This window comes from Bombina bombina, chromosome 3 (assembly GCF_027579735.1).
Source record: "Bombina bombina isolate aBomBom1 chromosome 3, aBomBom1.pri, whole genome shotgun sequence".
Taxonomy (NCBI): Eukaryota; Metazoa; Chordata; class Amphibia; order Anura; family Bombinatoridae; genus Bombina; species Bombina bombina.
In genome coordinates this window covers 43696508-43721239 of record NC_069501.1, presented here as the reverse complement: position 1 = coordinate 43721239, position 24732 = coordinate 43696508, and the positions used below count along the sequence as shown (strand labels likewise).

General features: G+C 42.8%; 1 protein-coding gene across 4 annotated transcripts in view; it reads right to left on the bottom strand.

Moving 5' to 3' along the window:
* Positions 1–8661: 8661 nt before the first annotated feature.
* The window catches only part of KPNA1 (karyopherin subunit alpha 1), a 244350-nt gene continuing 228279 nt past the window's right edge, over positions 8662–24732 (bottom strand). For all 4 annotated transcript variants that reach the window (XM_053705809.1, XM_053705810.1, XM_053705808.1 and 1 more), the window contains one exon: positions 8662–11985. In XM_053705809.1, the coding sequence (XP_053561784.1) occupies positions 11798–11985 (188 nt within the window). In that variant the 3' untranslated portion in view covers positions 8662–11797. The remainder of the gene's footprint in view (positions 11986–24732) is intronic.

Sequence of the window (24732 nt, the reverse complement as noted above, 5' to 3'; positions counted from 1 at the left end):
CTAACTTCTTATCCATAGGGTCTTTGAAAGCACAACTGCCCTCAATAGGAATAGTTGTACGTTTAGCCAGGGTAGAAATAGCTCCCTCCACCTTAGGGAACGACTGCCAAGAGTCCCGAATGGTGTCTGATATGGGATACATTTTCGTGAAATTAGGAGGAGGAGAAAACGGTATACCCGGTCTGTCCCATTCCTTTTTTATAATTTCTGAAATTCTTTTAGGAACCGGAAAAACATCAGTGTAAGTAGGTACCTCTAGATATTTGTCCATTTTACACAATTTCTCTGGTGGTATTACAATAGGGTCACAATCATCCAGAGTCGCTAAAACCTCCCTAAGTAACAGGCGGAGGTGTTCAAGCTTAAATTTAAAAGACATGGCGTCCGAATCTGTCTGAGGTAACATATTTCCTGGGTCTGAAAGTTCTTCCTCAGACAACAATTCCCTGACCCCCAACTCAGAGCCCTGTGAGGGTACATCGGAAATGGCCAACAAAGCATCAGAGGATTCAGTATGCACATTAATACCTGACCTACTGCATTTACCCTGTAACACTGGTAACTTAGATAATACCTCTGTAAGGGTAGTTGACATAACTGCAGCCATATCCTGCAGAGTAAAAGAATTAGACGCACTTGAAGTACTTGGCGTCGCTTGTGTGGGCGTTAAAGGTTGTGACACTTGGGGAGAATTAGATGGCATATCCTGATTCTCTTCAGACGGAGAATCATCCTTAGGCACACTTTCATTACCTAAAATATGCTTTTTTACAATGTAAGGCCCTTTTAGTACAAGAGGTACACAAAGTAAGAGGGGGTACCACAATGGCTTCTAAACACATAGAACAATTAGTTTCCTCAATGTCAGACATGTTGAACAGACTAGCAATAACCACAATAGTCGTAGAACACCTTATTTATTGATTTAAACCACTTTTAGAAAAATGTGTACTGCGCCTTTAAAAAATAAAAAGCACACAATTTTTTCTCTGACTGTCAAAAACGTTAATAAACGCTACACAATTAAATATCTATATTCAATTGGCCCAAAAACAGAATTTATGTTTACCTGATAAATTACTTTCTCCAACGGTGTGTCCGGTCCACGGCGTCATCCTTACTTGTGGGATATTCTCTTCCCCAACAGGAAATGGCAAAGAGCCCAGCAAAGCTGGTCACATGATCCCTCCTAGGCTCCGCCTACCCCAGTCATTCGACCGACGTTAAGGAGGAATATTTGCATAGGAGAAACCATACGATACCGTGGTGACTGTAGTTAAAGAAAATAAATTATCAGACCTGATTAAAAAACCAGGGCGGGCCGTGGACCGGACACACCGTTGGAGAAAGTAATTTATCAGGTAAACATAAATTCTGTTTTCTCCAACATAGGTGTGTCCGGTCCACGGCGTCATCCTTACTTGTGGGAACCAATACCAAAGCTTTAGGACACGGATGAAGGGAGGGAGCAAATCAGGTCACCTAAATGGAAGGCACCACGGCTTGCAAAACCTTTCTCCCAAAAATAGCCTCAGAAGAAGCAAAAGTATCAAACTTGTAAAATTTGGTAAAAGTGTGCAGTGAAGACCAAGTCGCTGCCCTACATATCTGATCAACAGAAGCCTCGTTCTTGAAGGCCCATGTGGAAGCCACAGCCCTAGTGGAAGGAGCTGTGATCCTTTCAGGAGGCTGCCGTCCGGCAGTCTCGTAAGCCAATCTGATGATGCTTTTAATCCAAAAAGAGAGAGAGGTAGAAGTTGCTTTTTGACCTCTCCTTTTACCAGAATAAACAACAAACAAGGAAGATGTTTGTCTAAAATCCTTTGTAGCATCTAAATAGAATTTTAGAGCGCGAACAACATCCAAATTGTGCAACAAACGTTCCTTCTTCGAAACTGGTTTCGGACACAGAGAAGGCACGACTATCTCCTGGTTAATGTTTTTGTTAGAAACAACATTTGGAAGAAAACCAGGTTTAGTACGTAAAACCACCTTATCTGCATGGAACACCAGATAAGGAGGAGAACACTGCAGAGCAGATAATTCTGAAACTCTTCTAGCAGAAGAAATTGCAACCAAAAACAAAACTTTCCAAGATAATAACTTAATATCAACGGAATGTAAGGGTTCAAACGGAACCCCCTGAAGAACTGAAAGAACTAAATTGAGACTCCAAGGAGGAGTCAAAGGTTTGTAAACAGGCTTGATTCTAACCAGAGCCTGAACAAAGGCTTGAACATCTGGCACAGCTGCCAGCTTTTTGTGAAGTAACACAGACAAGGCAGAAATCTGTCCCATCAAGGAACTTGCAGATAATCCGTTTTCCAATCCTTCTCGAAGGAAGGATAGAATCTTAGGAATCTTAACCTTGTCCCAAGGGAATCCTTTAGATTCACACCAACAGAGATATTTTTTCCAAATTTTGTGGTAAATTTTTCTAGTTACAGGCCTTCTGGCCTGAACAAGAGTATCAATAACAGAATCTGAGAACCCTCGCTTTGAAAAGATCAAGCGTTCAATCTCCAAGCAGTCAGCTGGAGTGGGACCAGATTCGGATGTTCGAACGGACCTTGAACAAGAAGGTCTCGTCTCAAAGGTAGCTTCCATGGTGGAGCCGAAGACATATTCACCAGATCTGCATACCAAATCCTGCGTGGCCACGCAGGAGCTATCAAGATCACCGACGCCCTCTCCTGATTGATCCTGGCTACCAGCCTGGGGATGAGAGGGAACGGCGGGAATACATAAGCTAGTTTGAAGGTCCAAGGTGCTACTAGTGCATCTACTAGAGTCGCCTTGGGATCCCTGGATCTGGACCCGTAGCAAGGAACCTTGAAGTTCTGACGAGAGGCCATCAGATCCATGTCTGGAATGCCCCACAGTTGAGTGATTTGGGCAAAGATTTCCGGATGGAGTTCCCACTCCCCCGGATGCAATGTCTGACGACTCAGAAAATCCGCTTCCCAATTTTCCACTCCTGGGATGTGGATTGCAGACAGGTGGCAGGAGCGAGTCTCCGCCCATTGAATGATTTTGGTCACTTCTTCCATCGCCAGGGAACTCCTTGTTCCCCCCTGATGGTTGATGTACGCAACAGTCGTCATGTTGTCTGATTGAAACCGTATGAACTTGGCCTTCGCTAGCTGAGGCCAAGCCTTGAGAGCATTGAATATCGCTCTCAGTTCCAGAATATTTATCGGTAGAAGAGATTCTTCCCGAGACCAAAGACCCTGAGCTTTCAGGGATCCCCAGACCGCGCCCCAGCCCATCAGACTGGCGTCGGTCGTGACAATGACCCACTCTGGTCTGCGGGAGGTCACCCCTTGCGGAGTGAGTCTCTGGTCCTCTGATTTACTTGTATCTTCGGAGACAAGTCTGTATAGTCCCCATTCCACTGACTGAGCATACACAGTTGTAATGGTCTCAGATGAATGCGCGCAAAAGGAACTATGTCCATTGCCGCTACCATCAAACCTATCACTTCCATGCACTGCGCTATGGAAGGAAGAGGAACGGAATGAAGTATCCGACAAGAGTTTAGAAGTTTTGTTTTTCTGGTCTCTGTCAGAAAAATCCTCATTTCTAAGGAGTCTATTATTGTTCCCAAGAAGGGAACTCTTGTCGACGGAGATAGAGAACTCTTTTCCACGTTCACTTTCCATTCGTGAGATCTGAGAAAGGCCAGGACTATGTCCGTGTGAGCCTTTGCTTGAGGAAGGGACGACGCTTGAATCAGAATGTCGTCCAAGTAAGGTACTACAGCAATGCCCCTTGGTCTTAACACCGCCAGAAGGGACCCTAGTACCTTTGTGAAAATCCTTGGAGCAGTGGCTAATCCGAAAGGAAGCGCCACGAACTGGTAATGCTTGTCCAGGAATGCGAACCTTAGGAACCGATGATGTTCCTTGAGGACAGGAATATGTAGATACGCATCCTTTAAATCCACCGTGGTCAAGAATTGACCTTCCTGGATGGAAGGATTGTTCGAATGGTTTCCATTTTGAGAAACTTGTTTAGGATCTTGAGATCTAAGATTGGTCTGAACGTTCCCTCTTTTTTGGGAACTACGAACAGATTGGAGTAGAACCCCATCCCTCGTTCTTTTAATGGAACAGGATGAATCACTTCCAGAAGATAACCTTGGGAGACTATTTCTAGCGCCCAAGGATCCAGAACATCTCTTGCCCAAGCCTGAGTGAAGAGAGAGAGTCTGCCCCCCACCAAATCCGGTCCCGGATCGGGGGCCCGCATCTCATGCTGTCTTGGGAGCAGTGGCAGGGTTCTTGGCCTGCTTTCCTTTGTTCCAGCCTTGCATTGGTCTCCAGGCTGGATTGGCTTGAGAAGTATTACCCTCCTGCTTAGAGGACGTAGCACTTGGGGCTGGTCCGTTTCTGCGAAAGGGACGAAAATTAGGTTTATTTTTGGCCTTGAAAGACCTATCCTGAGGAAGGGCGTGGCCCTTGCCCCCAGTGATATCAGAGATAATCTCTTTCAAGTCAGGGCCAAACAGTGTTTTCCCCTTGAAAGGAATGTCGAGCAATTTGTTCTTGGAAGACGCATCCGCTGACCAAGATTTTAACCAAAGCGCTCTGCGCGCCACAATAGCAAACCCAGAATTTTTCGCCGCTAACCTAGCCAATTGCAAGGTGGCGTCTAGGGTGAAAGAATTAGCCAATTTAAGAGCACGAATTCTGTCCATAATCTCCTCATAAGAAGAAGAATTACTAATAATCGCCTTTTCTAGCTCATCGAACCAGAAACACGCGGCTGTAGTGACAGGGACAATGCATGCAATTGGTTGTAGAAGGTAACCTTGCTGAACAAACATCTTTTTTAGCAAACCTTCTAATTTTTTATCCATAGGATCTTGGAAAGCACAACTATCTTCTATGGGTATAGTGGTGCGCTTGTTTAGAGTAGAAACCGCCCCCTCGACCTTGGGGACTGTCTGCCATAAGTCCTTTCTGGGGTCGACTATAGGAAACAATTTTTTAAATATGGGGGGAGGTACGAAAGGTATACCGGGCCTGTCCCATTCTTTATTAACAATGTACGCCACCCGCTTGGGTATAGGAAAAGCTTCACGGGGGGCCCCGGGGCCTCTAGGAACTTGTCCATTTTACATAGTGTTTCTGGAATGACCAGATAATCACAATCATCCAAATTGGATAACACCTCCTTAAGCAGAGCGCGGAGATGTTCCAACTTAAATTTAAAAGTAATCACATCAGGTTCAGCTTGTTGAGAAATTTTTCCTGAATCTGAAATTTCTCCCTCAGACAAAACCTCCCTGGCCCCCTCAGACTGGTGTAGGGGCCCTTCAGAAACAATATCATCAGCGTCCTCATGCTCTTCAGTATTTTCTAAAACAGAGCAGTCGCGCTTTCGCTGATAAGTGGGCATATTGGCTAAAATGTTTTTGATAGAATTATCCATTACAGCCGTTAATTGTTGCATAGTAAGGAGTATTGGCGCGCTAGATGTACTAGGGGCCTCCTGTATGGGCAAGACTGGTGTAGACGAAGGAGGGGATGATGCAGTACCATGCTTACTCCCCTCACTTGAGGAATCATCTTGGGCATCATTTTTACTAAATTTTTTATGACATAAATCACATCTATTTAAATGAGAAGGAACCTTGGCTTCCCCACAGTCAGAACACAATCTATCTGGTAGTTCAGACATGTTAAACAGGCATAAACTTGATAACAAAGCACAAAAAACGTTTTAAAATAAAACCGTTACTGTCACTTTAAATTTTAAACTGAACACACTTTATTACTGCAATTGCGAAAAAGTATGAAGGAATTGTTCAAAATTCACCAAAATTTCACCACAGTGTTGCACACCAAATTTGGAAGCTTTAACCCTTAAAATAACGGAACCGGAGCCGTTTTTATATTTAACCCCTTTACAGTCCCTGGAATCTGCTTTGCTGAGACCCAACCAAGCCCAAAGGGGAATACGATACCAAATGATGCCTTCAGAAAGACTTTTCTATGTATCAGAGCTCCACACACATGCAGCTGCATGTCATGCTGTTCTCAAAAACAAGTGCGCCATACCGGCGCGAAAATGAGGCTCTGACTATGATTAGGGAAAGCCCCTATAGAATAAGGTGTCTAAAACAGTGCCTGCCGATATTATTTTACAAAAAATACCCAGATTAAATGATTCCTCAAGGCTAAATATGTGTAAATATGATCGATTTAGCCCAGAAAATGTCTACAGTCTTAATAAGCCCTTGTGAAGCCCTTATTTACTGTCTGAATAAAAATGGCTTACCGGATCCCATAGGGAAAATGACAGCTTCCAGCATTACATCGTCTTGTTAGAATGTGTCATACCTCAAGCAGCAAAAGACTGCTCACTGTTCCCCCAACTGAAGTTAATTCCTCTCAACAGTCCTGTGTGGAACAGCCATGGATTTTAGTAACGGTTGCTAAAATCATTTTCCTCATACAAACAGAAATCTTCATCTCTTTTCTGTTTCAGAGTAAATAGTACATACCAGCACTATTTTAAAATAACAAACTCTTGATTGAATAATAAAAACTACAGTTAAACACTAAAAAACTCTAAGCCATCTCCGTGGAGATGTTGCCTGTACAACGGCAAAGAGAATGACTGGGGTAGGCGGAGCCTAGGAGGGATCATGTGACCAGCTTTGCTGGGCTCTTTGCCATTTCCTGTTGGGGAAGAGAATATCCCACAAGTAAGGATGACGCCGTGGACCGGACACACCTATGTTGGAGAAAATTATAGCACCCTATAAGGAAAAAAGGAAATTTACCCTTTAAGAGACATTTTAACCCAAAAATATGTTTTGACTGAAAAAATGACCCCTGCACCTCGCCACAGCTCTGCTGTGGCGCCTACCTGCCCCCAGGGTACTGCAAAATGACTGAACAATGATCCGGTGAACAGAACACAAGCTTAAGCCCAACCGGAGCTAATGCCTGCTGCCTTCTCAGTCCGAGTAAACTGTGCGCCTGAGCGTGAGAAATAGGCCCCGCCCACCATGGACGTCGTCTTAATAGTCTGATTAACCGCATGGGAAGCGGTCTGAAAACAAGCCATGTGGTCCCCTTATAATTTTTAATAAAAACTTGGAGCCCTACTGACCCTTGAAAGTTTAATAAAATATAAAATGTCAAGCTGCCTCTCCCAGTGTCAAGCCCCATACAGTGTCAAAGTCATATGACAAAGCAATATGAATAAACATAGGATTCTCAGTAACACCCTCAGTGTACAGGTCTACTGCTTACCCCTTCCCTTGCAGGGAAAAAATGTCAGCCAGCTCTGATATACCAAGTCTCCTTAGAATAAAAGACTGAACATACCTCAATGCTGCTTGTAGCATGACACCGTTCTCCACACTGAAGATTTCTCTTGCACTACCTTCAGAAGCTTTGTGGGAACCAACATGGATCTAAGTTACATCTGCTAAGATCATCAATCTCAGGACAGAAATCTTCATTCCATATCTCCCTGAGGAAAATAGTACTCACTGGTACCATTTAAAATAAAAAACGTCTTGATTGAAGAATCTAAAACTAACACCTCACTTTACCTCTTCCTATTACTAACACAGGCAAAGAGAATGACTGGGGGTTGAGGGGAAGGGAGGAGCTATATATACAGCTCTGCTGTGGTGCTCTTTGCCACTTCCTGTTAGCAGGAGGTTAATATCCCACAAGTAAGGATGAAATCCGTGGACTCGTCGTATCTTGTAGAAGAAACTGAGGTATGAGTGAGGTAGGAGGTGTATTTATAGGAATTTGAGGTTTGGTAAACTTTGCCCCCTCCTAGTAGGAATGCATATCCCATCAGTATCAAGCTCATGGAGCCACCTATATGAAAGAAATCTGCGTTTCACCTGGGGTGTCCTGGTACATTTCCACACTGGGAAAAGATTTTTCACTGCCTGGGTAAAAACGCTTTGTCTACCCCTCCTCTGGAGATACTCTGAGGAGGAATAACGGCTCTGATTGGTTGGAAAACCCCTGTTAACGACGAGTTGATCATCACTTCAGAATTCACCTTACCCCATCTTGGAGACACAAAATTACAGAAGATTCAGGGTAAGTGGGATGGATTTAAAGCTCTGGTATGTTGGGGTGTATTTGCTCTTTTTAGTGGTCTTTCTCACAAGTCATTATTCATTTGAGCTTTTCAATTATCAGGAAAGGGTAACCTCTCTTCAAGACTGGAGTTTAATAAGCAGTAAACAAGACAGATTAGTTTGTAAAGCACATTCCCCGTTTGAGATAAGCACTGTCTTTATAGAAGTACCTGCTTTACAAACTATCCCTCTCAACAACAGTTTCAAAGACAAAAGCTAAATCTGTTTTTTGTAAGACTGCAGGAATATCAAGATGCTAACATATGTAGCGATGAACCACAATATTTGTCAGTTGCTATACTTAGAGTCAACATTGTGATAGGAGACAATGGTTTTCCCAGCACAATTCAGTACTACTTGTTGATTCATTAAATGCAGAAAGACAAAAACTAAAAACCCATATTACAATCTTGGTCTGAAATAATGGTATACATGGAGACATAAACTAGCATGTTAGAAGAGCACATTCCTGTAACTAGAGACTATCCATTTTCCACCAAAGCATTGCAAACAAGGAGATAAAAACGAGACAATAGTACCTATTTTAGTACTGCTGAAGAAAGCAGCCTGTTTTTTTTTTTCTTCAAAATACAGTGATGACAAGATTTCAGCATCTTTTTTTATGCATTCGCGAGAGAGGTATGTACCACAGATTACTGGTTTAGCCGTGTAACTTTGGAAGGTTTTTATGTCCAACTGAACATCTGTCCCAAAATAAAAAACCCACAAAAGATTGTGGGTGCAGTCCAAGAGAGCTTAAAAGTGCAGTCAAGTAAAAGGATTGCTCATGTTAATTTCCATTTGTAGTCCCGTAGTGCAGTTAAGGGCTTTGGAGAAGTTGTAGTCTGGATAATTCTCTGCCCGCGGTGTCGTGCTTGGCCTTGTAAGTTTGGCTTCTAATACAGTCCATTACTCAAGTACAGCAGGTATAAGAGTTGGGAGGTTGCACATTATTTTTGTTATGAAAACACAAAGCCTGTGGCACAAATAAAAATAATAAACAGTGATGTTTCCTTGGCAGGCTTTTGCAAATACCAGTGAAGTTCACATGATCTATATCACTGCAAACTAGAAATACATTATGTAAATTATTAGGCATTTACACTTATCTGGTATAGAATGATTTGGTGTCGGGTAAAGGGTTTATGATGTGTACAGTGACTTATTGCTATGACATTAAAATGATGAGTTTTAAAACAGTTATGGTTAATGAAAAAGCAATCTGGTATGCTCAGAATGTATTGGTTTCGAGTGACATGGTGGTCAGATGTAGTTCCCATTCAGGTTTAAAGGTTAACAAATCATTTGATAACACAAATGCTACAAACATTACAACATGTTCAAAGGCATGGAATGATTTGTAATGAATAAGAAAATAAATGACATATCTAGAGGCACCTTTCAATTATTGCACTGGCCTCTGCAGTGTTATATATAGGCATATGGCAGTACTGAACGCTAGACAGTAAATTAGTAACACCATAAGTTCCATTGTTTTGCTATTCAGTACAAGACCTGCAAGTATTACTAGGAGTTTACAAATTGATTGTACCATGTGGTGTCACAAAACTACAGAGAACCAGCTTTTCATTTCTTGATGCAGCTCATCAATACAGTTTACCAGAAATGATGAGCCGCTAAATCTGAAAAGAGGCCTTAAAATTATGCAAAAATTTGTTAAAAATTAAAATGAAAGGCACTTTCAGGCCATGTCAACTTTAGGGTACCGTAGTATTGCTCAGTAAGCATCACAATGACCAAATCCTTTTGGCACTCATGACGACTAGAGAGCGTTGTACTATTCTGGCCTCCTCTGGTGAGTCAGATGCACATAACTATAAGCATATATTAAAAGGAACACACCACCATGCCTAGAATGCAGCCTGATAATGCAAATGAAGCTAATGTCCATTATACTCAAGCATTGCAATACCAAAGTGTTAGTAACAGAGAATTCATCATGGAAATCCAGTGAGGAATGATGTCACTGCTGAGCAACCAACATATTTTATCAATGGCATTATTTGTTATTACAAGCAGATGTTACAAATGGTTAAAAAGGCCGAATAGAATTTCTATTCGTTGTGCTTTAATGTCATGGCATTGCATCACATAGATGTTAGGCTTTTTCTTATTGAGGCAACTGACATCTATTTGACAGTAGATAACAATTAAGAAAAACAAGGTAAAATGAGCACATTTTGTGGCAACTCCAGAAGCAGGGTATGTACCCCCCCCCCTCTGGGACATCCATGTGGGATACAAATTAAAAGAAAATGTTAAGTTTACATGGACACCCCACTGCCCTTTAAATCAAGCATGGGAATTAACAGAATACCTACATTAAAAAATAATGCAATAATTTACTCAGCAAAAAAATGCTGTATTAATGAAAATAAAAATATATAATCTAACCAGCATTGGTTTTGTTGTAAACCAGAAAAAAGGTGTTGGAGGCAAGGTAAAGACTTTGCCTGCATGGACCAAAATCAGGACCACGTGCAGATAAAAAAAAGTCTAATCACATTATTTTAAGGGATAAGGTTGGTGGAATAGGGGAAGTAGTTTTTTTTGTGTCTTTTATTTTTTTATTTAATTTAAAGTCACTAGAAAAGTCCTCACCAGTCTGTCATGTGTCTCTGGGGAGAGGATACCAAATGAACAGCGGAAGTCCACAGTCTCATGGGGTCCAAGAGCAGAGAGACACAAAATAATGAATTAAAAAAAATATCAAGGCAGCCTGCAGACCATCGTGTCGACTGAATCTTCCACAGACTGAGATGGTCAAAACTGAATTGTCAGAAAGTTTTTTTTTCTTCTCCTCCTCTAAATCCACTAAAGGCTTTAGGTACAGAAGAATAGTTAGCTTATTAATATCATACGTCTTTTTTATGTTTCTCCAATCTTCATTGAATATTAGTGCCAGCTGCCCAGGCTTGCACATCCAGCAAGATATGAACAGATTTCTCTCCCGCTCAGTATTTCAGGAAGGTGGGAGAGTCTTGCATTTACACCATGTGCAAAAAAGACTTCTGAGAGTGCAGACAGTCTCCTTGAAATGGTTGAGGCCCTGGGCCGTGATATTGTCGGTCAGTATCGTCTTAAGTGCAGTTAGTCTGTGTTGATTTATTCGTCTCAGTTTTCGCTTATGGTGTTCTGCCCACGTTAATGAAATTCCTTCTTTTAATTACGTAAATGAATCAGAAGTGAAATGGAGATATGTAAAGCACATCAGGATGGGTGTCACCATATTGTAGTGGTGCAGAGAGAGGCTCACGGACAAAGCTTCTTCTTCTAGTTATGACAAGGACATGCAGTCCCACTATACTGACAACCAATGGCTGGGTGTGCCATGTCAGGAGAATAAAAAAAAGAAAGAAAAAAAAGGATGGGAAGAGAGGAAGAAAAGGAAACAGAAAAAAAAGGAAAACTAAAGTGTATAGAATAAAAGTAAGGGAAGATTAGATAAAAGATATAAAATCAGTAACTAAAAAGCAAATGAAAAAAAAAGAGAGAAAATAGGCTTAACGTAAACAAGAAGGTGAGACGAGGAACGCAAGAAAGAGAAAAGTAAGACGAAAACATAGCGCACACGGCAAACAGGTGAGCAAGGAATTGGAAGGAAAACATGGAGGTTTTGCTCTGCGGCATACGGAGCTCCAGTGGATGAGGTTAAAGCTGGAATCCTTCCATGGGAGCCTCTCTTTGCTGGAATATGTACTGCTGTTGATTGAGGTCCACTTGCGGGGCGATACCGCTGTCCTCATCCTCAGTGCCAAAATAGTGCTCAATGAGGTCAAAAGCCTTTTGGTAGATCTCCTGGTTCTCGTGACTCTGCAGAAACTCAATCTTGTCTAATCCTAAAAGAGGGAAAAATAAACCAAATCATACAAAAGGGTAACAAATAATGAACAAGGCATTTATTTATAATGGCAGAAATCGTTAAAAAATAGATTAATGTTCATAGTAAAAACCCCATTAACATTCCAGTTGGAGTTCTTAATATATAAGTACGAACAAGATTCCTCCAAGGAATATCTTGTGGAAAATTTCCCAAACCTCCCGGAGATTATATGTTTTTTAATGACTGTCCTTTAAGCAACATATAACATATAATACCAGTGTTAGCACAAATAGGAGCCAGGCGCAGATGCTATTGTTAAAACCAATATTAGCTGCTAGTGTTACTGTGTCACCACCGTCACGGAAAATAAACTATGCTCACATTGTTATACATAGGAAATACATAACATATAATTGTTGACTATAAAGGTTATTTATGAATTCAAGGCACCTAAATGTTTTATATAAAGCCCAATATGGCACAACTAACTTTTAAATAACTTTTTTTTTTAAATAAAAACATAATTTATGCTTACCAGATAAATTCCTTTCCTTCCGGATAGGGAGAGTCCTCGGCTTCATCACTTTCTGTTGGCAAATACAACACCTGGCCATCAGGAGGAGGCAAAGACACAGCAGCCAAAGGCATAAATATCCCTCCCACTTCCTCATTACCCTAGTCATTCTGCCGAGGGAACAAGGAAAAGTAGGAGAAACATTAGGGTATAAATGGTGCCAGAAGAATTATATAAATAATAGGGGATCGCTCATAGACAAGAAAAAACGTGCAGGGGCCGTGAACTCTCCCTATCCGGAAGGAAAGGAATTTATCTAGTAAGCATAAATTATGTTTTCCCTAAGATAGGGAGAGTCTACGGCTTCATTCCTTACTGTTGGGAAAACTATACCCAAACTCCAGAGGACACTGAATGAATAAAAGGAGGGAACAAAAAGGAAGAGGCTGACCCTTTTCTAAGGCCACCACAGCCTACAAAACTTTTCTCCCGGAAGCTGCTTCAGACGAAGTAAAAACATCAACATTTGAAAAAGTATGTAGGGAGGACCAGGTAGCCGCCTTACAAATCTGATCCATAAAGGCCTTGTGCTTAAAAGCCCAAGAGGAAGTCACTGCTCCAGTGAAATGAGCCGTTATCTTCTCAAGAAGCTAAGCAGATGACACTCCTTCACCAAAAAGATAGGGAAGTTGAAGTAGTCTTCTGCCCCTTACGCTTCCCCGAATAGATAACAAAGAGGAAGATTATCTAAACTCCTTAGTACCCTGAAGATAGAACTTCAAGGCTCGAACCACATCCGAATTGTGAAGTAAGCGTTCCTTCGATGAAGAAGGATTAGGACACAAGGAGGGAACCACAATCTCCTGATTGATGTTGCAATCCGACACAACCGTAGGAAGAAAACCTAATTTAGTATGTAAAACTGACTTATCTACATGAAAAATCAGATAAGGGGGCTCACATTGCAAAGCAGAGATCTCAGAAACTCTGTGGGCAGAGGCAATAGCCAATAAAAAGAGAACCTTCCAAGATAACAATTTAATGTCAACGAAATGCAGAGGCTCAAACGGAACCTATTGCAAAACCCGAAGAACAAGATTTAGGCTTCAAGGAGAAGTCCCAGATCTAAATACAGGTCTGATCCTAATCAGAGCTTTAACAAAGGCCTGCACGTCTGGAAGCTCAGCCAGTTTCTTGTGCAATAAAACCGACAGGGCCCAAATCTGTCCCCTCATCCAGCCCATCCTGGAGAAAAGATAAGATCCTGGCAACCTTATGTCTGTGCCAGGAAAAACCACGCTCTTCACACCAGAATAAGTAGGTCCTCCACACCTTGTGGTAGATACGCCGAGTAACTGGTTTACAAGCTTGAATAAGAGTATCAATGACACTCTCAGAGAAACCTCTCTTGGCTAAGACTAAGCATTCAATCTCCACACAGTCAGCCTCAGAGAATCTAGATTTTGATGAACAAATGGACCTTGTATCTGCAGGTCTCTGCGACCAAGTAACTTCCACAGAGGAGATGAAGACATCCCCACTAGATACACAAACCACGTCCTTCACGGCCAAGATGGAGCAATCAGGATTACGGATACCCATTCCTGCTTGATGCGGGTCACCACTCGAGGAAGAAGCAGTAATGGAGGAAAAAGTTATAGGAGTTTGAACCTCCAGGGCACTACTAGTGCATCTATTAGATCCGCTTGGGGATCCCTCGACTTTGACCCGTACCTGCAAAAGGAATGATGTCCATGCAGGACACCATGAGACCAATCACCTCCATACACTAAGCCACAGAGGGACTCAAGGAAGTCCAGAGGGCAAGACATGCCGGAGTTAGCTTGTAACATCTCTGGTCTGTTAGAAGTATCCTCATGGATATGGAGTCTATTATAGTACCCATGAATTCCACCCTGGTACTTGGGATAAGAGAATTCTTTTCCACGTTTATCTTCCATCCATGTGATCGAAGAAGACTGAGAAGGCACTCCGAGAATTCTTCTGCAAGATGAAAGGATGGTGCTTGCACGAGAATATCGTCCAAGTATGGCGCTACTGCAATACCCTGAGTTCTGGCAACGAAAGGAACGAAAATTAGAAGATTGTCGTCCCTTAGACTTATTCTTCTTATCTTGCGGTAGGAAGGCACCCTTGCCTCCGGTAACCGTAGAAATAATGGAGTCCAGGCCTGGTCCAAATAAAATCTTTCCCTTGAAGTGAAGAGAAAGGAGTCTGAACTTAGAAGTCATATCTGCAGACCAAGACTTTAACCAGAGCGCCCGGCGGGCTAGGAACGCAAAGCCAGGGGCCTTTGCATGTAGGCGAATAATTTGCATGTTTACATCACAGATAAAAGAATTAGCAATTCTCAGAGCTTTAATTCTGTCTTGAATATCATCGATGGGATACTCCACCCCAATGAGTTCCGACAAAGAGTCACACCAATAGGTAGCCGCTCCAGCAACCACGGCAACTGCAGCCACCGGTTGAAACAAAAATCCTGTATGTTAAAACATCTTTCTCAGAAAGGCTTCCATTTTCTTATCCATTGGCTCTCTGAACGAAGAACTATCCTCAAGAGCAAGAGATAGCACCAAATACCTTAGGAATGGAGCCCCCCCAAATCGAGTTGAGTGTCCGGGAGCGGGAACAACTTTTTAAAAGTAGACGAGGGGGAAAAGGAAGAACCCATTCTTTCCCATTCGTTCCTAATAATGTTCGCAATCTTAACCGACACAGGAAAAGTCAAAGGAACTTTCCTGTCTTCGTAAACTTTGTCTAAATTAGGTATCATAGGTTCTTCAGGCATAGCGGCCTCTGGAACCTCTAACGTAGACAGAATCTCTTTTAATAAGAAACGCAAGTGTTCATTTTTAAATCTAAAGGACGGTTCCTCCGCAGCAGAAGCTTAGACGCTAAGGACTCCGGCCCAGAAAGTTAACCCTCTGAAGCTACAGAGGTTAACTCATAATCGGATAACTGGGACATTATAGCTAAATCCAATAAATATTTAGATGACTCAGGGTCAGGAGAGCTATGATTAACCTTTCTCCTGCGTTTGTTAGAGCGAGGGAATGCACTGAGGGCCGCAGACAAGCCGTTTGTAACTGCACGGCAAAGTCTGAAGGAAGAAGGCCCCCTCCAGATGGAGAATTAGCTGTGCTACGGGGATCTGCATGTAGAGTGGAAAATGTAGCAAGGGTAGTAATCTCACGAGACGCTGAGAGGTAGATGGCTCAGAGGGAATAAGAGCCTTAGCAGGCTTGTTCCCTTCTTAGACTTTATAACGGTGTTAAGGCATGTGGAACATAATTGAGTGGGCAGGAAAACCACGGCCTCCTCACAATATAAACAGGTATGATTTAGTACAGAAGGAGTACCTTCTAACATTACCTCCATAGCTCAGGTTATACCCACAGAAGGACAAAAATAAAAACATTTTTTATTATAGAAAACTGCACCTTTATACTCCCAATGGATGGGGCACTCACTACCTCCTAGACCCAGACAGTTAACAGAGGAAACGCTCTCCTCAGGTTCAAGTCTCAGCCAGAATGGATGAAATGAACATAGACCATACCCGGTCACATGGAGTGCAAGACAGTACTTCCCCTGTTATTACAAGTACAGCAAGTAATAGGAGCTGTGCAACACTTTTAAAATTGAAAGTGAAACCTGTTTGTTCCAGCCAAAAACTCACAGTCTATCAGCCCAGGAAAAAATCACACAAAGCAGCATGTAAATAATTAATACACTTATTAATTAATCCCAACTGTTCACTATACCCCCTTCAGAGGATAATAATTCTGGATCCTATCAAGGTATAAAGGAGCCACACTGTGACCCTGTTATAGTGTTTTATGTGTAAAAATTTAAACAATCTTACCTCCAGGATCCATGCTGTGGAACAGAACACAGCCTCTCAAGTGTGACAGTCTTATAGCAGCACTCCTGACATGGAAAGAAAGCAGGCAGTGAAACTCGTCAACACTGATTGTTTAGGAGCTGTTAGCAGTAGTCTGGATGGTTTCGCAGAAAAACTTTCCCTGCATCTCCAGAGTCTAACTTTCATCAATACTCTCATTGAGAGGTTGACATGACTACTTAAAACTTCAGTCCTATCTCTAAGGGCAGATACCCATTTTCAGGACCCTCCAAATCTTCTGCCACTTCTCTGCCACCTTCTAACGTGATGAAAGACAAATAATGACTGGGGTAATGAGGAAGTGGGAGGGATATTTAAGCATTTGGCTGAGGTGTCTTTGCCTACTCCTGGTTGCCAGGTGATGTATTTCCCAAGGGATGAAGCCGTGGACTCTCCCTATCTTAGGAAGGAAATTGTGCTTACCTGATAATTAAATTTATTTCATGATGGTGAGAGTCCACAAGCTATTACCCCTGGGACTCAACTCAAGGTCATTAGGTCATCCCAAAGGCCAGGAGTTGAATCCCAGGGGTAATGGCTTGTGGAAATAAAACAGAATTTATGTTTACCTGATAAATTTCTTTCTCCAACGGTGTGTCCGGTCCACGGCGTCATCCTTACTTGTGGGATATTCTCTTCCCCAACAGGAAATGGCAAAGAGCCCAGCAAAGCTGGTCACATGATCCCTCCTAGGCTCCGCCTACCCCAGTCATTCGACCGACGTTAAGGAGGAATATTTGCATAGGAGAAACCATATGGTACCGTGGTGACTGTAGTTAAAGAAAATAAATTATCGGACCTGATTAAAAAACCAGGGCGGGCCGTGGACCGGACACACCGTTGGAGAAAGAAATTTATCAGGTAAACATAAATTCTGTTTTCTCCAACATAGGTGTGTCCGGTCCACGGCGTCATCCTTACTTGTGGGAACCAATACCAAAGCTTTAGGACACGGATGAAGGGAGGGAGCAAATCAGGTCACCTAAATGGAAGGCACCACGGCTTGCAAAACCTTTCTCCCAAAAATAGCCTCAGAAGAAGCAAAAGTATCAAACTTGTAAAATTTGGTAAAAGTGTGCAGTGAAGACCAAGTCGCTGCCCTACATATCTGATCAACAGAAGCCTCGTTCTTGAAGGCCCATGTGGAAGCCACAGCCCTAGTGGAATGAGCCGTGATTCTTTCGGGAGGCTGCCGTCCGGCAGTCTCGTAAGCCAATCTGATGATGCTTTTAATCCAAAAAGAGAGAGAGGTAGAAGTTGCTTTTTGACCTCTCCTTTTACCTGAATAAACAACAAACAAGGAAGATGTTTGTCTAAAATCCTTTGTAGCATCTAAATAGAATTTTAGAGCGCGAACAACATCCAAATTGTGCAACAAACGTTCCTTCTTTGAAACTGGTTTTGGACACAGAGAAGGTACGATAATCTCCTGGTTAATGTTTTTGTTAGAAACAACTTTTGGAAGAAAACCAGGTTTAGTACGTAAAACCACCTTATCTGCATGGAACACCAGATAAGGAGGAGAACACTGCAGAGCAGATAATTCTGAGACTCTTCTGGCAGAAGAAATCGCAACTAAAAACAAAACTTTCCAAGATAATAACTTAATATCAACGGAATGTAAGGGTTCAAACGGAACCCCCTGAAGAACTGAAAGAACTAAATTGAGACTCCAAGGAGGAGTCAAAGGTTTGTAAACAGGCTTGATTCTAACCAGAGCCTGAACAAAGGCTTGAACATCTGGCACAGCTGCCAGCTTTTTGTGAAGTAATACCGACAAGGCAGAAATCTGTCCCTTCAGGGAACTAGCAGATAATCCTTTTTCCAATCCTTCTTGAAGGAAGGATAGAATCCTAGGAATCTTAACCTTGTCCCAAGGGAATCCTTTAGATTCACACCAACAGATATATTTTTTCCAAATTTTGTGGTAAATTTTTCTAGTTACAGGCTTTCTGGCCTGAACAAGAGTATCGATAACAGAATCTGAGAATCCTCGCTTCGATAAAATCAAGCGTTCAATCTCCAAGCAGTCAGCTGGAGTGAAACCAGATTCGGATGTTCGAACGGACCCTGAACAAGAAGGTCTCGTCTCAAAGGTAGCTTCCAAGGTGGAGCCGATGACATATTCACCAGATCTGCATACCAAGTCCTGCGTGGCCACGCAGGAGCTATCAAGATCACCGACGCCCTCTCCTGATTGATCCTGGCTACCAGCCTGGGGATGAGAGGAAATGGCGGGAACACATAAGCTAGTTTGAAGGTCCAAGGTGCTACTAGTGCATCCACTAGAGCCGCCTTGGGATCCCTGGATCTGGCCCCGTAGCAAGGAACTTTGAAGTTCTGACGAGAGGCCATCAGATCCATGTCTGGAATGCCCCACAGGTGAGTGACTTGGGCAAAGATTTCCGGATGGAGTTCCCACTCCCCCGGATGCAATGTCTGACGACTCAGAAAATCCGCTTCCCAATTTTCCACTCCTGGGATGTGGATAGCAGACAGGTGGCAGGAGTGAGACTCCGCCCATAGAATGATTTTGGTCACTTCTTCCATCGCTAGGGAACTCCTTGTTCCCCCCTGATGGTTGATGTACGCAACAGTTGTCATGTTGTCTGATTGAAACCGTATGAACTTGGTCCTCGCTAGCCGAGGCCAGGCCTTGAGAGCATTGAATATCGCTCTCAGTTCCAGAATATTTATCGGTAGAAGAGATTCTTCCCGAGACCAAAGACCCTGAGCTTTCAGGGATCCCCAGACCGCGCCCCAGCCCATCAGACTGGCGTCGGTCGTGACAATGACCCACTCTGGTCTGCGGAACGTCATCCCTTGAGACAGATTGTCCAGGGACAGCCACCAACGGAGTGAGTCTCTGGTCTTCTGATTTACTTGTATCTTCGGAGACAAGTCTGTATAGTCCCCATTCCACTGACTGAGCATGCACAGTTGTAATGGTCTTAGATGAATGCGCGCAAAAGGAACTATGTCCATCGCCGCTACCATCAACCCGATCACTTCCATGCACTGAGCTATGGAAGGAAGAGGAACGGAATGAAGTAACCGACAAGAGTCTAGAAGTTTTATTTTTCTGGCCTCTGTTAGAAAGATCCTCATTTCTAAAGAGTCTATAATTGTTCCCAAGAAGGGAACCCTTGTTGACGGGGATAGAGAACTCTTTTCCACGTTCACTTTCCAGCCGTGAGCTCTGAGAAAGGCCAGGACAATGTCCGTGTGAGCCTTTGCTTGAGGAAGGGACGACGCTTGAATCAGAATGTCGTCCAGGTAAGGTACTACTGCAATGCCCCTTGGTCTTAGCACCGCTAGAAGGGAGCCTAGTACCTTTGTGAAAATCCTTGGAGCAGTGGCTAATCCGAAAGGAAGCGCCACGAACTGGTAATGTTTGTCCAGGAATGCAAACCTTAGGAACCGATGATGTTCCTTGTGGATAGGAATATGTAGATACGCATCCTTTAAATCCACCGTGGTCATGAATTGACCCTCCTGGATGGAAGGAAGAATAGTTCGAATGGTTTCCATCTTGAAAGATGGAACCTTGAGAAACTTGTTTAAGATCTTGAGATCTAAAATTGGTCTGAACGTTCCCTCTTTTTTGGGAACTATGAACAGATTGGAGTAGAACCCCATCCCTTGTTCTCTTAGTGGAACAGGATGAATCACTCCCATTTTTAACAGGTCTTCTACACAATGTAAGAACGCCTGTCTTTTTATGTGGTCTGAAGACAACTGAGACCTGTGGAACCTCCCCCTTGGGGGAAGTCCCTTGAATTCCAGAAGATAACCCTGGGAGACTATTTCTAGCGCCCAAGGATCCAGAACATCTCTTGCCCAAGCCTGAGCGAAGAGAGAGAGTCTGCCCCCCACCAGATCCGGTCCCGGATCGGGGGCCAATATTTCATGCTGTCTTGGTAGCAGTGGCAGGCTTCTTGGCCTGCTTTCCCTTGTTCCAGCCTTGCATTGGTCTCCAAGCTGGCTTGGCTTGAGAAGTATTACCCTCTTGCTTAGAGGACGTAGCACTTTGGGCTGGTCCGTTTTTACGAAAGGGACGAAAATTGGGTCTATTTTTCGCCTTGAAAGGCCGATCCTGAGGAAGGGCGTGGCCCTTACCCCCAGTGATATCCGAGATAATCTCTTTCAAGTCAGGGCCAAACAGCGTTTTCCCCTTGAAAGGAATGTTTAGTAGCTTGTTCTTGGAAGACGCGTCAGCCGACCAAGATTTCAACCAAAGCGCTCTGCGCGCCACAATAGCAAACCCAGAATTCTTAGCCGCTAACCTAGCCAATTGCAAAGTGGCGTCTAGGGTGAAAGAATTAGCCAATTTGAGAGCATTGATTCTGTCCATAATCTCCTCATAAGGGGGAGAATCACTATCGAGCGCCCTTATCAGTTCATCAAACCAGAAACATGCGGCTGTAGTGACAGGGACAATGCATGAAATTGGTTGTAGAAGGTAACCCTGCTGAACAAACATCTTTTTAAGCAAACCTTCTAATTTTTTATCCATAGGATCTTTGAAAGCACAACTATCCTCTATGGGTATGGTGGTGCGTTTGTTTAAAGTAGAAACCGCTCCCTCGACCTTGGGGACTGTCTGCCATAAGTCCTTTCTGGGGTCGACCATAGGAAACAATTTTTTAAATATGGGGGGAGGGACGAAAGGAATACCGGGCCTTTCCCATTCTTTATTAACAATGTCCGCCACCCGCTTGGGTATAGGAAAAGCTTCTGGGAGCTCCGGCACCTCTAGGAACTTGTCCATTTTACATAGTTTCTCTGGGATGACCAACTTTTCACAATCATCCAGAGTGGATAATACCTCCTTAAGCAGAATGCGGAGATGTTCCAACTTAAATTTAAATGCAATTACATCAGGTTCAGCCTGTTGAGAAATGTTCCCTGAATCAGTAATTTCTCCCTCAGACAAAACCTCCCTGGCCCCCTCAGATTGGGTTAGGGGCCCTTCAGAGATATTAATATCAGCGTCGTCATGCTCTTCAGTAACTAAAACAGAGCAGCCACGCTTACGCTGACAAGGGTTCATTTTGGCTAAAATGTTTTTGACAGAATTATCCATTACAGCCGTTAATTGTTGCATAGTAAGCAGTATTGGCGCGCTAGATGTACTAGGGGCCTCCTGAGTGGGCAAGACTCGTGTAGACGAAGGAGGGAATGATGCAGTACCATGCTTACTCCCCTCACTTGAGGAATCATCTTGGGCATCATTGTCATTATCACATAAATCACATTTATTTAAATGAACAGGAATTCTGGCTCCCCCACATTCAGAACACAGTCTATCTGGTAGTTCAGACATGTTAAACAGGCATAAACTTGATAATAAAGTACAAAAAACGTTTTAAAATAAAACCGTTACTGTCACTTTAAATTTTAAACTGAACACACTTTATTACTGCAATTGCGAAAAAACATGAAGGAATTGTACAAAATTCACCAAATTTTCACCACAGTGTCTTAAAGCCTTAAAAGTATTGCACACCAAATTTGGAAGCTTTAACCCTTAAAATAACGGAACCGGAGCCGTTTTAACACTTTAACCCCTTTACAGTCCCTGGTATCTGCTTTGCTGAGACCCAACCAAGCCCAAAGGGGAATACGATACCAAATGACGCCTTCAGAAAGTCTTTTCTAAGAATCAGAGCTCCTCTCACATGCGACTGCATGCCATGCCTCTCAAAAACAAGTGCGCCACACCGGCGCGAAAATGAGGCTCTGCTTATGCTTTGGGAAAGCCCCAGAGAAATAAGGTGTCTAATACAGTGCCTGCCGATATTATAATATCAATAAACCCAGATAAAATGATTCCTCAAAGCTAAATATGTTTTAAAACTGAATCGATTTAGCCCAGAAAAGTCTACAGTCTTAATAAGCCCTTGTGAAGCCCTTATTAACCATCGTAATAAACATGGCTTACCGGATCCCATAGGGAAAAATGACAGCTTCCAGCATTACATCGTCTTGTTAGAATGTGTCATACCTCAAGCAGCAAGAGACTGCACACTGTTCCCCCAACTGAAGTTAATAGCTCTCAACAGTCCTGTGTGGAACAGCCATGGATTTTAGTTACGGTGCTAAAATCATTTTCCTCATACAAACAGAAATCTTCATCTCTTTTCTGTTTCTGAGTAAATAGTACATACCAGCACTATTTTAAAATAACAAACTCTTGATTGAATAATAAAAACTACAGTTAAACACTAAAAAACTCTAAGCCATCTCCGTGGAGATGTTGCCTGTACAACGGCAAAGAGAATGACTGGGGTAGGCGGAGCCTAGGAGGGATCATGTGACCAGCTTTGCTGGGCTCTTTGCCATTTCCTGTTGGGGAAGAGAATATCCCACAAGTAAGGATGACGCCGTGGACCGGACACACCTATGTTGGAGAAAATAGGTTTATTTAAAAAAATGTTTTAACTTTATTCAAAGCCTTAAAAAACACTCAGAAACGCAGTTCTCCCTTTTTTTTTTTTTTTTTACACATTTGTTTACATGGTCAGATAGCGAAATATCACCAACAGCTCAAATTATTCAGATAGAACCAGACTTTAAAAAACAATTACTTTATGCACTTCAATATGGTAGCAATGTTTGCAACAACATTTGCTTTATTTACATTTCAACAAAGGATTGGAAAAGAATGAAGTGAATTTGATCACAGAAGTAATGTCCTGCTCCATCTGAACCATAAAGGTTTAATTTTAACTTTTAACTCCTACCTGCCCACTCTAATTTAATCAACAAACATTTAGTTACACATGATATTAAAGGGGCATGAAACCCAAAATGTTTCTTTCATGACTCAGAGCATAACATTTTAAACAACTTTCCAGTTTAGTTCTATTATCTAATTTGCTTTTTTCTTTTGGTATCCTTTGTTGAAAAGAATACATAGGTAGGCTCAGGAGCTGGGTAGCTAGCTGCTGATTGGTGGCTACACATATGTCTGTTGTCATTGGCTTAACAATATGTTCAGATGGTGCCCAGTAGTGCATTGCTGCTCCTTCAACAAAGAATATTAAGAGAATGGAGCACATTGATAATAGAATAATTTGGAAAGTTGTTTAAACTTATATGTTCTATCTGAATTCATAAAAGAAAACGTTTGGGTTTCATGTCCCTTTAATACTAATAAGAGAGCATATATATATAGTAGTATTGCCCTAAGTTGTGAGTCAGTAAGAAGTTAGTCACTGTGTTTAGACGTATAGTTAGGTGCCTATTTTAAAAGAAGATAAATTCACAAACGTTCACGCAAATATTTGAGAATATATTATTGTAATAAATGTAAAATCTTATAAGCTTGATTTAATCTTACACTATGGGCAGTGAATGATTTTATCCACTATCAATTCAGCAGTAGTAAACCTTTTTTTTACTACAAATAATTAAACATTTTATATTATAATCTCAAACTGTGTAATGTCCTTTAGGTTAGTGAGATGCTACTTAAACTGCTGCCACAACTGAATGACTGTATGTAAAGCAGTTCACATGAAAAAAAGAAGGAAAATCATAATCAAACCTCTATGACTAGCCAGAACAATATAGAGGGGGACACACTAGAGCCATCTAGTGGCTGCTATGCAAATGTGCTGCCAGAGACAGAGAGCTGGGAGCTGAAGAGAGAAAACAGCTTCAAGAAGCTGATGCAGACAAGCAGGGAATGTAAGTCCCAGCAGTAAGGGAAGGGCATGTGGGAGAGTCTGAGGGGCACGTATACCCTGTAGGGAAGGGCATGTGGGAGTGTCTGAGGTTCAAGTATACCCTGTAGGGAAGGGCATGTGGGAGTGTATGAGGGGCAAGCATACCCTGTAGGGAAGGGCATGTGGGAGTATCTGAGGGGCACGTATACCCTGTAGGGAAGGGCATGTGGGAGTGTCTGAGGGGCATGTATACCCTGTAGGGAAGGGCATGTGGGAGAGTCTGAGGGGCAAGTATACCCTGTAGGGAAGGGCATGTGGGAGAGTCTGAGGGGGAAAGTATACCCTGTAGGGAAGGGCATGTGGGAGTGTCTGAGGGTTACGTATACCCTGTAGGGAAGGGCATGTGGGAGTGTCTGAGGGGCACGTATACCCTGTAGGGAAGGGCATGTGGGAGTGTCTGAGGGGCACGTATACCCTGTAGGGAAGGGCATGTGGGAGTGTCTGAGGGGCAAGCATACCCTGTAGGGAAGGGCATGTGGGAGTATCTGAGGGGCATGTATACCCTGTAGTGAAGGGCATGTGGGAGAGTCTGAGGGGCAAGTATACCCTGTAGGGAAGGGCATGTGGGAGAGTCTGAGGGGGAAAGTA